This window comes from Spodoptera frugiperda, chromosome 5 (assembly GCF_023101765.2).
Source record: "Spodoptera frugiperda isolate SF20-4 chromosome 5, AGI-APGP_CSIRO_Sfru_2.0, whole genome shotgun sequence".
Classification (NCBI taxonomy): domain Eukaryota; kingdom Metazoa; phylum Arthropoda; class Insecta; order Lepidoptera; family Noctuidae; genus Spodoptera; species Spodoptera frugiperda.
Window position 1 is genome coordinate 1622477 of NC_064216.1, and position 15262 is coordinate 1637738.

The following is a 15262-nucleotide window of genomic DNA, read 5'->3' on the forward strand; positions in this document are numbered from 1 at the left end:
CATAACCTCACAGTAAACCGGCGTGAAACAACGCTACCGTTGCGTTTCGTTGTGTGAGTGAGGTTACCGGAGGTCCAATTACCCCTTTCCCAACCTCCTCAAGACGAAACCTCAACTATACTCAAATTCCTAACACCCAAAAAGCCGACTCGGGTTATAGGATACTTTTTTATCACACGGGAATGCGGGCGAAGTCGCTGGCAGAAGCTGGTCCTAAATATTGAAAGAAATCGGTTATAAAAACAAAGTCATGGTACACTTACCTCAATAAAGGTGTCGGAGACGAACCTCTGGACGAGTGAGGTCTTCCCGCACTGGGTGTCCCCCACCAGCACCACCTTGATCTCCTCCTCCGCCGAGGGAGTGCTGGCGTTGTTGTCGGAACACTTCTTCGCTGACCACATCTTTAAACTGGAACAGAAGAAAACAACGTTAATATTTGACTAAAAAGGTTCGTTTACTTTAGACCTAATATTATACAGAATTCTAATATTGTACACATTTAATTTTATCGTCAATGACACTCACTCAACACAATTCAATTGTTGGTAATCATCATGGGACTTATGTAACATAACTGGCAAAACTGAATGTTATGTGTACCAGCTAGGCTACACCTTGTCCCAGCCGTCGCGAGAATGCCGAGGCGTTGGGGAATGCGCGACGATCTCCGGTCACCGTATGTGTGGGTCCGCGACCATTGAGCAAGAGTAGCTTGCCGCCCGACCAGTAAGAACAGGTTTACCGGAGCTCCGGCTCGAAAAGCAGGAGTAGGAACGGGGTGGTTTTTAGTCAGTAAGAGTTTAACACTCCCTCTCGCCTCGCCCAAAGGAGAAAAGTCATTGGACGACATTCCCCCTAAAAAAGGGTTATACCTTCGGATTTTTTAGAAAAATATTATGTTCAATTCTTGCCTCTTAAAGGATAAAAGTAATCACCCAACCAATCACCCATTTTAACCAATAAAAAGTATCTTACTGTAAAATTCCTCTCGGTTTCTATGTCACACCGCTATTTCCTCAAAGACAGTTTGACGTTGAACGTTGCAATTTGGCACGGTACTGGGAAGTCATTTCTACCCTCCACCCTCCCAATTTTAAAATTGTCACTACTCACTACCCTCTTCCGACATTATATTGAGATAAAGAGTTGTTTATCGATGTAGTGTGACGTAATGAGGCAAGATTTTGTTTTGTTTGTTATTATTTTATTTGTTCAAAATCAAAGTCAAAGCGTTTATTAACTACTCATTTCTCATGTGTGGGTTCTAAACCTATCAACGGCAAGTACCATGTGACTTTTTCCGAGTTACATGTACTTTGTAAGATGATTTAGACATCATTGACAAACTGTGAAAGAAAATATCACAAGAAAACCTGAGCTCAACCCGTCAACCCGCATTGAGCATCCGTTGTGATTAATGCTCAAACCTTCTACGTGTGAGAAGCCTTTAATAAACAAGTAGTTGATGATGATGATGATGTTTTCTTTCAAAGATACATCTATACCTAGATAACTACCACTTAGCGAAGTTACCAAACACCAACCACGATATTTAGGCAGCCCAAGTAATATTCCTTCATTACAAAACCGAAACCACAATGTTTTCGACACAAGATCGTTAATAGGGAATGAGTAACAACGGCGGGCTTTCTGTTACTAATTTACAAGGAGATACGTTTCAGTTAATTCAATTAACTCAGTTAGTCATGTGCCTCGGTTACGAGGTCTCTTTGTGATACTACAGTTAATATTCTTGAATTTAATTTCAAACTTTGCTCGGCGGTTTTGTGTTTTAATCTTTATATCTAGTGTGTTTTGTGTTTAGTCCTTCTAAAGTTGTTGCTACGTAAAATTAAGCTATATGAGCATAAGACGGTAAACAACCAGACAGATTACTTGATATTAAGTGTGCTCGCCCATGGACACCTGAAACACCAGAGGTTTTACAAGTGTTTTGCCGGCCTTTTGGGGGTTAGGAATTTAAGGGTTGTTGGGGAATTTGGGATTGGGAAGGGGGATAATTGGGCTTCCGGTAACCTCACTCACACAACCAAAGCAAGCGTTGTTTCACGTCGGTTTTCGGTGAGGCCGTGGTATCACTCTAATCAGGACTCTCCTGCATGTATAAAAAAACAAATCTCACCACTTAAAATCTTGAGATTCTAGTCCTATACTGCATTGCTTATAAACCTGCTTATACCCTTTACATGCAAAGCTTTGTAGGTTAAAAGGCAATTCAGTATCGATGAGCAAAAAGTAATATTACTGCTTTGTACACAACTTAGTTATTTTGTTTTATTCTCTCTCTTGCTCGGCTTTATACTGACGTCGGAAAATGGAATATACAATATAAAAATGCAATCCTTTTAAAGTTTTTTTTTTTATTTTATAATAGAAACTATCAACCGTTTTGTTGTTAAAATGTTGAGAGTTTCAGTGTATTTTATTGAGGTTCTGATATTTTATTTGTAGTGTTTGTAAACATATCGTTTCGCCTTCCCTGAAGGGGTAGAGGTGGGTTTATAAAATACCTAATAGGGTGGTTGGCTTATTTTTATTTTAATGTTCGTCTTGTCGTCTGTCATGTTCCAAAAAAATTACACACGTATTTTTTATTTTCTTTCGGAAACAAATACATTTTATACTTACTTACTTTACACTCCTTAACTCTGTTTCGTTTTATTTTAGTATTGTAATATGACAAAACAAAAATACGTGTCTAATACTTTTTTCATTACCTAACTTACGGACTAAATCGAATTATCATTCATCACATTAATTTTCATACCCCATCATCACCCCTTTTCACACCAGTTATGTTGTGTTTATGTATTAGTCCCATGTAATAGGGGGTGATTCTATTACCATATACGTACGCAAAATTCTATTTTAACATCAAATACCGTGCAATTATTTCGAGAAATACTTAACAAATACCCAAGAATCTACTGCATTAGAGACTATAAATCCCACCACTATCTACCCCTTACTAACTAACAGACGAAACTTTCCTTGAACTCGAAAAATATGAAAATTAATCCCTAATTTCAAGAGCCTGGGCTATTTGTGGAAACTAAACGAGTCTTAAATCTGAAATTTCAACTGAAACTTAAGGGGTGGCACTTAATAACTTTCTGAAATCCGGTCTTTAAGTTGAGGGGTAGCAACTTGGTTTCGGCCATCAACTTAATATAGATTATGAATTATTAATTACAATTGTATTCTTGAGCTGTTGTTAGGCTAATAATTTAATTTGGTTTTTGAGTAAAGTACTGCTTTGTAATTGTGTAGTGAACCAACGCTATTCTTTCTGTGGGTGCTGTAAGAGCTAACTAAAGGTCTACACATATACCTTGAAGGCAACTGCGATAATAAAAATATGCTGTATGAAAAATCGTCCGTATGAGTATAAATTATGGATTGATTTAAAAAAATATATTTTTGGGTTTGTATGATCCCGAGATAGGAGACTTGACTTTATGGCCGTAGGACTAGCTTAGTAGAGGTACCCATTCAAAGATTTATAGGTCGATTAAAAAAAAAAGACTTTTAAATTGACCAAAACTAATTTTTCATAACAGCGCCTGAGTTATTGTTATAGCAGTTTTTTCATATGAAGGCGTCAAAATGAAGTTGCGAAGTATGCAATATTTTTTATACATTTTTATCTTTTTTTGAGATATGTCACGTTGTTATAGGAAGTAGGGCAATTTTGATCCATCTCCTTTGAAAAATTGCATAACTTAACAGCATTCGAAAAAAACATTTTTAACATCAATTCACAGCTCAACTATTTTAGTTAAAGCATTACACATCCTTTACACAGTCGGGTAATCTAACACATCTGTTTAATGTTATACGTACAGCAACTGAAACGGTCTGAAATTGTAAACAATGCTTGACCCGGGTATCGAACCCGGAAGGGTATGCCAGTCATAATTTATAAACATTTGTTATATCTGAAGTATGGATTATGTTTTGAATAACTTTGGGAGAGTCTTGTTATGGTAAAACATTGGACGATTAAATTCAATCCTTAAATATACTAGAGTAAAGTTTAATTTTCTAGAGAACTTAGCATATGTACATAAACCAAATTCCTTAATTTCCTTTTATACTATTTTGCTAGCAGGACTTTATTAGAAACTAGCGACCCGCCCCAGCTTCGCATGGGTGCAATGGTGATATTATATTATGCATGTATTATACATAACCCTCCTCTTGAATCACTCTAAAAAAAACCGCGTAAAATACGTTACGTAGTTTTAAAGATTTAAGCATATAAAGGAACATAGGGACAGAGAAAGCGACTTTGTTTTATTTTATACTATGTAGTGATAACACTATTTGAAAGCAAAATTGACACTTTTCAATCACACCAAAAATGTTGAATGTCTCAGAAACAAGTCACTTTCGGCCCAGTGACCTCATGGCTAATTTTGTAGATCGAAGTCAATTTTCCACATTTCCGTTACTCAAAAGAAAACAAAATAGATCTGAAAACACGAACTTTTCAGCACAGAGCCGACTAATAAATAGGAGTGAGAATGAAACGGCACACGGCAAGCAATAAATATTGACCTACTCGGGTATCGAACCGGGAACACGTCGAGGAGTTCACACCTTATATTTATGGTATCCGCTACCATCGTTTATTTAACTTGGGTTCGGTTTAAAAAACAAACTGTTACAATAACCTTTAGTTAGAATAGATTTAACTGCGATTGTGAAATAAATGGGAGGAGGATTTAGTATTTGGAATTTAATTTTCGGTTTTCAGAAAGGAGGTAAATGGTGTTTGGGGAGCTTTTGGTTTTGAATGAACCACAGCTATTACTGATATTTTGAGGAAAATGTATAAAAAGCTTTCTATGAAATCTGAAACAGGAACAGTCTTAAAACCAACTATATATGTATTAGGAATCATGACATAAGATTACGCCTTTTTAATTATATCCAAGAGGGGTACAAATCCCGCAGCTGCAGACTACCAAAAAGCAGGACTAGGAACTAAAAACAATGATCATCAATCACATACATAATCATTGATGTTGAAATATCAACCATATCACAACACAATTGAGTTCAAAACTAAACCATCACATACAAACATACAATACAAACATTTACCTAGATCTAAAATCAGTCCATCTACAATCACTTAACCTTTAAGACCTAAGTTCGATTCCCAAAAACAAACAATCGCACAAATGCTTTTACTTCATCAAACAAATTGGGGTTGAACCTATATCGGTCCGTTCGACTGTCTGTCACATTTATACCAATTCGCTAAAAGGGTACAATTGTTAAAGTTAAAAGATTCGATGCTCAGATGGCGAAGAGAGATAATCAATCATTTTGTTTACTTTTGTTGGGTAAATTAAAAGGAATAAATGCGTTAAGTATAGGGGTTCTGATGTGATAGGTTTTTTTTATTAAGAATTTTTTTTATTAAAATCATCTAAAGACTTGCCTTAGACAGACTCTTACTGACTATGAACCATCCCGATCCTATTCCTGCTTTTCGAGCCGGGGCTCCGGTAAACCCGCTAGATAGTCCGCAGTTCCGGCTGCTGTGATAGGTACCTAAAACATTTCGACTATAACGCCCGAATACTAAAATGCTACTCAATTTTAACTTGTAACTACTTAAATATCGTTCTATCTCCCTAATTTTATAAAGAATTTATAGTGATACAAGAGCGTCTTAAAATTGTATTTGCACTGAAATATATTATTGTTGATATTTGGTTTACCTTATTTTTTTCTCGAAATCGCTTAATATTATAAATGTCAAAGTTTCGATGGTTTAATGTCCATCAATACTAAACGGATTTTTCTGACTTAGGTGATAGGATACTTTCCACGGGAACGCAGGCGGTATCACTGTAAAAATTATCAATACAAAACCTTATATTTACACCTATCAGAAGCAATAAAACTGTGTATGTATGTCATGTATTAATAACATCTTTATGACTACAAGTCTTGATGTAAACACCCTTGAAACATGCCATCAATAATCGTAGACTGTATTGTTACGAGAGTCATGGCCGCATAAATATCTGTGTCTTCAATGAATGGGAATGAATGGCCCATGAATGGACAGTCGGCGGATTGACGGCCTGATTATTAAACGTTCAACACGATATGGTGTCGCCTTTTTTAAATTAAGCCTTAAATTGGCTATTAAATTGTTTATTTATTGTCTTTCTGTGTTCTAAGGCATTGTTTTGAAAGTTTAAATGAAGTGTTGTTCCTGTTTTGTGCGTTAAAAAGCAGTATTGTCAATTTGGAAAAGGTTTATACGGTTTTGTTTGAAATTATGGTATTTAATATTAGAGTCGGATATTGTTTCAGCGGCTTTGTCAATAATGTAGCCAATATTATCAACGTGGGAGCAGTTATCCGAACGGTACTAGGTAAACACATGTCGCACTAAGTGAAGTGTCAAATATAATCTCAAAGACAACTAAAAATACAACAAACTCCTTGCAGCGTGCGACTGGCCGGACACGTCGGCAACGCTCAGCGATACGAAAATAAAACCAGACAGGTCAATGACGTCTGACCTGTTACTTAATAAATAAAAAAAATATAATATATAAATTAGATTATAATGGACATAAACGAGGACAAGATCAAGGAGGAAGTCAGCAGCTTCGTCTCCTCTCTGCAGCGGCTACTGCCGAAGAAGAAGGAGATTATAGTGGTGGAACCACAGCGACACAAAACCAGGAAGCTGTGTGACATCCATGCCGAGGCGAAAAGTACTTTCCCGAAGTGCTTCATTGGCGCTCGCCTCATTGTTCTCAGAGAGGTCCTGGACAAAGTCAAATTAGTTCAACAGTACAGCTATGGGAAGACTAGAGAATCCTACAGGTGTTACTCCCAGCTCATTCACAAAGAAATGGAACCCAAGAGCACAGACGAAGGGTTGCTGATAGACTCGTCTGGTTCTGCGACGGCTACGTACAAGGATAGCCTCGACGGAGAGTACCAGATGCGGCTGATGTCAAGAATCAGGGATTTGGTGTCGTCAGAAACAGAAATTGTGTTTGAGAAGGAGAACGAGAAGTCTGTGGGATCAGTTTCGTGTTCTGTAAGAGATGTGGACCCGAACACATTACGTATGGTGACGCAGTGGATGTACAAAATTCTCCCCGAAGTGTGTTTTGGGACCGAGATTGGATTCAAGCCGCTAATGTACCCGCCGACGCCGGAGATCTCGATCAGTGCTCGGTATGACAGGCCCAGCTTCACATTATCCTCCACAGCTAGCAAGATTGGCTTTCAGGTGTGTTTTTACAAACAGTTCTCACCAGACTTGCGATTAGCGACGATAATCACCGAGGGCTGCCGAGGTGGGCAGACCACAGTGAGCCTGGCGATGCACAAGAATTACCAGAACGGATCTGAGCTGAAAATATTTGTTGACTCCCAGCGCTGCGGGGGTTTCACTTTCCAAAGAGATATACTATTTTATGAGCCGCAAAACGAGGCCCGCGTGTTGCGCCTCGTCGGAAGTACTCTGATTGATAAACAAAGGCGGGTTCGATTCGGGATTGGGATCAATCTGGATTTCTAGCACGTTTCAAGTAAGTTACACGGTCCAACATACCCCCTGATCGACCGTGGCTGCGGTGTGGTGTGCTTACATTTTTGTAGATTTATTCGTTTGTATATAAGTATACATAGGTTTTAGTTATTGTTTTATCTTATTAACGTTTGTTCCGCTACGTGGTTTAAAAATGTAATTAAATTATTAAAATTTTGTGGGTGTTTTGTTATCATTTTGTTGTTTTTTTAACCGACTTCCCAAAAAGGAGGAGGTTCTCAATTCGACCGGTATGTTTTTTGTTCATCTTTTTTAACGTAAATAATAGTAACAAATTATTTTGTACTTGCGTATTCTTTCAGTTCTCTCAAGAAAAAGAGTACAGATACACATTAAGCCTAACTAAATATAAATAAGTAAAAGTAGAATCCAAATGTAATGGCTGTTCCAAAAAACAGTCATGTCTAAAAGAAGTTTGCTACTCAACTCAAGTTGCCCTACATTTATATCTGAAGATTTGAGATAAAAAACTTTGGGAAAAATATGAAGAACATCTCGGAAAGTTGTGACAAGTTGCAGACATGACAACGAGAGATAACTTTGACAAACTTTGGATCCCTGTAAGATCTTGACAGATGGAATAAACACGACAAATTGTGTTGTTATAAAAGTTTTACTTCTCAATTACTGACAACTGTTGTAATGTTTTCGAGTTGCTGTCATGGAGCGTGCTAGGGAGTTGATCTTAGGATCATCTGTCGTTGGATTTAGGGCTTTAGTTCTGAAGACTAAGTAACTGTCAGAGACTCGCTTTCCTAAGACATTGTTGAGTTATTTCGTAAATAGTGGGACTGTAAGTTTCTGTAGTATTAGGGTGATATAAGATATGTGCTATGTAGCTATGCTACGAAGATGTAATAGCTAAGCTGTAACTATGAAACTATGTGTCCGTTTCCACCGATACTAAGCTATGTAGCTGTGCGAGGAAGATGCGCAGCTTGAGTATGCGATGTATCAATCCATAGCACGCATCTTTCCATATAAAACATAGCTTATCTGAGTCCATTTCCACCAGTGCTAAGCTATGTGTACCAATGAATATGATTGGTGAAAGCCAAACGCATCCATAGCAACGTAGCATAGCACATCTCTGGTGGAAAAGCACCAATGATACAAGGAGTGTATACAAGGTTAGAAGATGTTAGGAAAACATGTTAAAATAATGTTTCAATTTACAGGTTCTCCTGTATTGCATTAAAATCACTAATTCATTCAACACATTTCACGGCTTTACATACTCAATACAAAGTAGAAAAGAAAAAATTGCGCCTTCTAACCGCTGTGCAGTAAAGTGGTTTTCCCTGTTCGTAATCTTTCAGGCTGAAACTTGGTTGAAACACGTCATATTTCGGTTGAGTTACATAATATGTGTACACTTTTATATTATAAGGGAAACGTGCCTTTTTCAAGTAGCAAGGATTATGTGGAAAAAAGCGTCGAGTGTTTGGGAGTGTTTTTTTTATAACTTTTTACTCGAGTTGTGTTTGTGGTGGGTAAAATTATTTTCGTTAATGAAACTGCAATTCTCTTTCGTTTGTTTGTGGATAAAGTTGTGTTGTTTTTTATGGAGTTTTATTTTTTATGATGGGATTTATGGACAATGTAGACTTGGTGCCAAAATTCATTCTGTTGTTATGATTAATTCTTAGAAATATAAGAATGTTGGTAGATTTTATGCAACGTCACACCTTCTCTTCCCGAAGAGGTTACACATTACGCACATTACGTTACGTTATGCCGCTATTCAATGTACTTTACATATCCATTTTTCACCATTTGTGTTATAAGACCCATGTAATAGAGGGTGAGTTGTCGATTTTACTGCATAATTATCAAAATTAGCTGCAAAACGTTCAAAATTGCACTAAACTCCCTATTTTTACGTTTTTCCTTTCCAATTTCAATTTCTATCACAGATCAAAGATCACTTTCTTTTGGTTTTTCCTACATCAAACAATGACAAATTCACAAAATCATACCTCACAACACGTTTAAAAATACTACAATTAACGACAATCCAGAATACAATATAATTTGCTACCTACATCATTCTGGTTACACTTTGAAACACAAGTTTCATAAGTCGGTTCGTTCATATCGCATGTCGGAGCACTAAGCCGCGCTGAGAGCCGTTTGTTGGCTGCACAAAGACGTGGCGTACAGGCAAAATTGTTTGTCTGTGTGCCCAAAAATATGCGAACGACTTTGTAACTAGTACTTAATTGTTTTTTTAGTTTTTAGTGTGTCGGTTATTGAGGTGGGTAAAGTGATGTGGAGTGAAAATTTTAGATTTTATCATCATCATCATGTCTATCGTCAGATGTCGACTGCTGGATTTCTTATATTTCAGATTGACTAGCTGGATGCGACTTATAGTTGTAGGCATCCAGCGTTCGCATACTTTTTGGATTTGGGAGGCAGTTATTATATTTAAATCTACGCGTAGGTAAAATATTACCAATTTAATTGGGAGACAGTGTGATACCTTCCTGAATTATGTTTTTTAAACGAGCATATTTTTTTACTCTTTCATTTTAGATTGAACTGTTGATTGTTTACAAAAGTCAAGAAAGTCAAAAAAGTCGGTTTCTGTTTCAAGTAAAGTATTTATATTGACAATTTCTCATTTAATTAAATTACCAAAATCAATTTCACTTATCTAACTAGAGTAACCTTTAATATGAATCGTATACACAAGTAACTTTTATAAAACTGCTACGTCAATATGTTTGTCGATAATCTCAATGCAAGCTGAAGGCATGGAGCTTTTAAAGAGCGAGATCTCGCTACGTTCTAGCAAAAAGCGTAATATTTCAAAATGAAAGTACTTATATGAAAATATTGAAGAACCGTATCGAATATTAAAATCATGTCTGATATAAGAATAAAAGTTTTCAAATGGTTTTCAAAATGATTATAGATCTGTACCCTTAGTACGAGTTTGCTTTACGTTTAAATTAATTGAAACGAGAGCGCGTTCGGTGCTCTGATTGGCTGGCTCAAATAAACCAACCACACACCTCTGACAAATGGTGAAGGAAAACATCGCGAGGAAACCTAGGCTTATAATTTCTAGGTATAAGTTTGAAATCGCGAACCCTGATTGAGCAAGCGTGGTGATTAATGTTCAAACCTTATCTGTGTGAGAAGAGGCCTTTGGTCAGCAGTGGCCACTTATAGGCTGTTGATGTGTGTATAGGTATTTACTATTTTATTCTATTAATTTTGAAGGAAATCTTAAGCTTATCTTTCGCTTGTGCCTGAAATGGTCCGTGAAATGGTATAGCAGGTACTTTCCCTAAAAAACCCTTTTCCCGAACAACCCGAATCGGGATTTTGAGGAAAACCTCACAGTACATTCAGTCGTAAGTTTAACATTCATATCAAGATCCAAACATTCATTTGAAGAGAGGAAATGAATTCCGCTAATAAGTTTGATTTATTTTAAATACGTGTGGAGAAATAGATATTGTACTTAAGGTTCATTTTCCAGTGTACGTATCACATTTTGTATGTTTATACAACGGTTAGTATATTTAAGTAACTGCTACATTTGCGTAATGGTTATGAAGTAATGTAAATAAAGGTTGTTTTCGGAGGGTATAAGCAGAGAAGCACTTTTTTTGAGGGGGGGGAATCATCCAGTTACTTCTCCCGTCTTTGGGTGAGGCGAGATGGAGTGTTAGACTCTTACTGAAGACAGTGACAGAAGGTCCCGTATAATTGACACAGCTAGACAAGGCCGCTACGCTTTTTTTTTGTGAGGAAAATCATCCAATGACTTCTCCCGCCTTGGGCGAGGCGAGAGGGATTGTTAGACTCTTACTGACCAAAAACCACCCCGTTCCTACTCCTGCTTTTCGAGCCGGAGCCCCGGTAACCCGCTAGGCAGTACGCAGCAAGCTACGTCCCTGCATTGTAATTATGTACATAAAGATTGAATACTAATTGCACTAATTTTTGGCCGTTTAAGTCTTGAGTTAATACAGGGGCAGAACACAAAAGGCTATAGACATATAGGCAACAAATCTTCAAAATCTTGACCCAAATAAACCCTTCTAAGTATCAAGACTCCATCAAGTAAGTCTTAAGCGATGATAGATGCGCATTTGGGTCAATAGTGAGGCTTCAGTTAAGTATTAGACTTCAAATGAAACTAGGCTAAGTCTGGGCTAGACTGACATACAGGGCTGGACGGTTATGTAGTTATATAGTTGGGTGACATAGTGCTCTTACTGTTATACTCAGTGTTATTTAATGGTTACTTAACCCAGTCCTTTGCAATAAGTCTTTTAAGAGAAGTCTTTTCACACTGAGAAGAAATGATCACTAATCACCACGCTTGCTCGAGGTTATTTGGCGATTTGAAATTGATTTTGATTTATTAAACGTTTTTATTTAACTTGTCCTGTTTGTTTGAGTCAAATTTTGTAATTGTATTTTCTCCCCTTTCCTGACGACAGATCAATCTGATTTTTGGTACACACTCTTATTCTTTAGAACCATACACATTAAACTCGTTTAACATAAAAAAAATGTCAATTATATTACTTAGTAATTATATTACAGTAGCAAAAAAATATAATTCGTTATTAAATGAGTTGTAAGCACCTCTGCCTACCCTCTTCAGATTCAAATAAGTATTGCTATTTCTATTATTAAAGTTGGCGACTTTTTACCACGAAATCGTAGCTTGGATTAAAGTACGTACCTATATAAAATGTCAGGGGATACGTACTTACTTTAATTTCCTTCCTACGACCCCACTCACCGACCGGGCATATTTCGGATCCATAAATAAACTTATTTCTTGCTCATAATTTGTTATTCCTAGTAATATATTTAATCCACCTGAGACGTAGTAATATGAACTAAAATGAAGTGTTTAATATTTATTAAGATTAGGTCTTATTTTCGTTAATTACCGTCTAATAAATCTTTCATTTGATCTAGGTCCTAAAATATGTATATTATTTTTGGAAGAAACGTGATATGAAAAATGTATTTGGTTTGCATTCTCCGATAAACTGACAAATTATTTAATTTACACGTAACAAATTTTATTTTAAATAAAAGGATCCGCCTTCAAAGGTAACATTACGAACCTCAATTCTTAACTCAGGTAATATACCTAAAACCTTCTAAATCTGAAAAATACTAAACTAGAAAACCGCGAAAACCGAACACCAACTTTTTTCGAAATCGTTTAAAATTGAAGAAACCTTCATAATAAAAAGAAAACCTTCACAAAACGACTATTATTTAGCCATACGATAAAAATACAGACAAACAATTTCCTTAACGCATTTACTAGAGGAAAATACCATACAATTTATAAAAGGGAACCTTAATTCGACATTATAACCACATAACATAAAAGATACCGCACAGTGCGCTCAAACTACCGTCTATAATGACATACATAAAGAATCTTCAAAACACGAAACGCCAGTATAATATAGCTCTATATAATATTTTATCAGACTACACAAGACAGTTATTACATCTCTTTTGTTCTAACAACTACGTGAATACGCGGCGGGCTCCATCATTTTGCCTGCACGCTGCACTGTGGGCCCGATGCCAAAAACGAAAGACAAAAATCGTGCGTCAGAAAATTTTTCACCGAAACTTTTGAATTTGGATGGAATATGAATGACATGTGAGCTGTCCCAGTTTTGGGGTTGTTTTTTTTTCTTTTGCATGGTGGTGTTGTGGTAGGTTTCGGTGTGATAGAGAAATTGATAGATAAAGTTCTATTTTGCTACAATGTATCTTTTGTACAGTGTATAAAATCAGCATCAGTGTATAGTATGTACATCTAAAGCGTGTTTGCTCAAAAATAGCTTAAGTCATTTAATTAAAAAAGCGGTATCAACCAAAAAAAAACAAAGCAGACTTCAAAATGAAAAATTCCCAATATTTCATTTCAAAAACTATTGAACAATTGATTCACTAGATTTCAAAATGAAATGAATGTTCTGATTTTATTACTTTTACATAGTGAGATATATGTATATCTGTCGTACGGGTAGGCAGAGACAATTAAATGCTCCTAATCCTATAAAGTAGAGAGAGTAACTTCGCTTGAAAAGTTACTAATGACTGCTTTTTACATTTACCCAGCAGTAATTGTCATTTCAGTTCAGTTCATACTGAACTAATAGAACGCTACCGACGCTTTCTTCAGCTCCTACAATCTACCACTACCACACGCCTTGCGAATAACGTGGTGGTACGTGGTCTTGACTCCAGATCATGACTTCAACAGTCGTTGATTCTCTAACAGATCTAACTTTGGGCAGATCATACCAAAAAACTTTTGACTAAGTGGATTCCATTTCCGCAAAACTAGTTAATTTTTATACCTACTTGCTGGCCCCGCAAACTTCGTACTGCCTCCAACATATTTTTCTCACCTTTTAAACCTTTCCTAGACCTGCAGAAATAATTCAAGACCAAAATCTGCCAAATCGGTTTAGCTGTTCTCGAGTTTTAGCGAGACTAACGAACAGCAATTGATTTTAGTATAGGTAGGTATATACTTATAGATGATCTATTCTATAATTCTAAGCACAAAAGTAGTTCTGAGCACTACCACAGGAAGATAATCTAAAACGCAGCAATATCCTTCTAATCGCTTGTTCCTGTTATATTACTATTTTGGAGTGTTGCCAGACCGCCTTATATCGTTACAACAGAGTAACAACTATTTAGGAGTAATACCTACTATGTAGAGTTTAACACTTAATATTACCTGCAGTTTGAAGCTAGACAGGTATTAACAGGAACAAGTATTAGCAGGATCAGGTCTTAACAGGAACAGGTCTTGAAAGATGATTATGTGGATTTACGAGATGAATAGTATGTATTACATTGTAAAGCTGGTTGGTTAAGAGGACGATTTATGATTTGTATTCTATATTAATGTTGATAAGGATCGGATGGTCTAGAAGCTTGAGTTAAAACAAATTTTTCGATTGGGAGTGCATTGAAAGGTTCAATATTTTTTGTTGATGTAATATCTAAGTGTGGGGAGAGCCATGCTTCGGCACTAATAGGCTGGCTCGACCGGGGTGATAACATGGCCTCACAGAAAACCGACGTGATATGGCGTTTGCGTTGTGTGAATGAAGTTACCGGTGGCCCAATTACCACTCTTCCCAATCCTCGATTCCCCAACAACCCTTAATTTCCTAACCCTCACAAGGCCGGCAACGCTCTTGTTACGCTTCTGGTGTTTCGGGTGTCCAGGGTCGGTGGCTATTGCTTACCATCAAGTTAGCTTGCTGTAACTCCTTGCGTCCCTAGATCCTGCGAGTGTCCGTGAGTGCCGTTGATCACTCACGGTTACATGACCCCTTAGTTAGTTTATCTCCTATCCCATAAAAAACTTAATTATAGAATTAAGTAATAGCTATTTACTTCAGAATAAATACACAATTCTTTCGCATCAGCAATTCAACTACACTATACATGCAAACTACTTCATTACAGAGTAAGAAAACTCGTTGAGATTCCACAATTTAATTATTTAGATTGCTACAGCAGACATGTTTCTGTTTCTATTCAAAAGTTTATTTGTTTGTTTGTCTGTCTGTTTGTCGCTAAGCACTTTGGGAAGTGTAGTTGGATGTTGGA

The 15262-nt window shown here is 36.7% G+C and overlaps 2 protein-coding genes across 4 annotated transcripts in view; one reads left to right on the forward strand and one right to left on the reverse strand.

Annotated features, from left to right (window-relative positions):
* The window catches only part of LOC118271617 (rho-related GTP-binding protein RhoE), a 134292-nt gene that overhangs the window by 34755 nt on the left and 84275 nt on the right, over positions 1 to 15262 (reverse strand). For all 3 annotated transcript variants that reach the window (XM_050693851.1, XM_035587718.2, XM_050693852.1), the window contains one exon: positions 264 to 411. In XM_050693851.1, coding sequence (XP_050549808.1) covers positions 264 to 404 — 141 coding nt within the window. In that variant the 5' untranslated portion in view covers positions 405 to 411. The remainder of the gene's footprint in view (positions 1 to 263; positions 412 to 15262) is intronic.
* On the forward strand, positions 6272 to 7796 carry LOC118271615 (mitochondrial import receptor subunit TOM40 homolog). Its single transcript, XM_035587715.2, has one exon. It carries the CDS (start codon positions 6623 to 6625, stop codon positions 7589 to 7591), a length of 969 nt encoding a protein of 322 aa, XP_035443608.1. The 5' UTR covers positions 6272 to 6622; the 3' UTR covers positions 7592 to 7796.

Coding starts and splice junctions, on each gene's coding strand:
- LOC118271615 (XM_035587715.2), top strand. CDS start 6,623: ATGGACATAAACGAGGACAAGATCAAGGAGGAAGTCAGCAGCTTCGTC.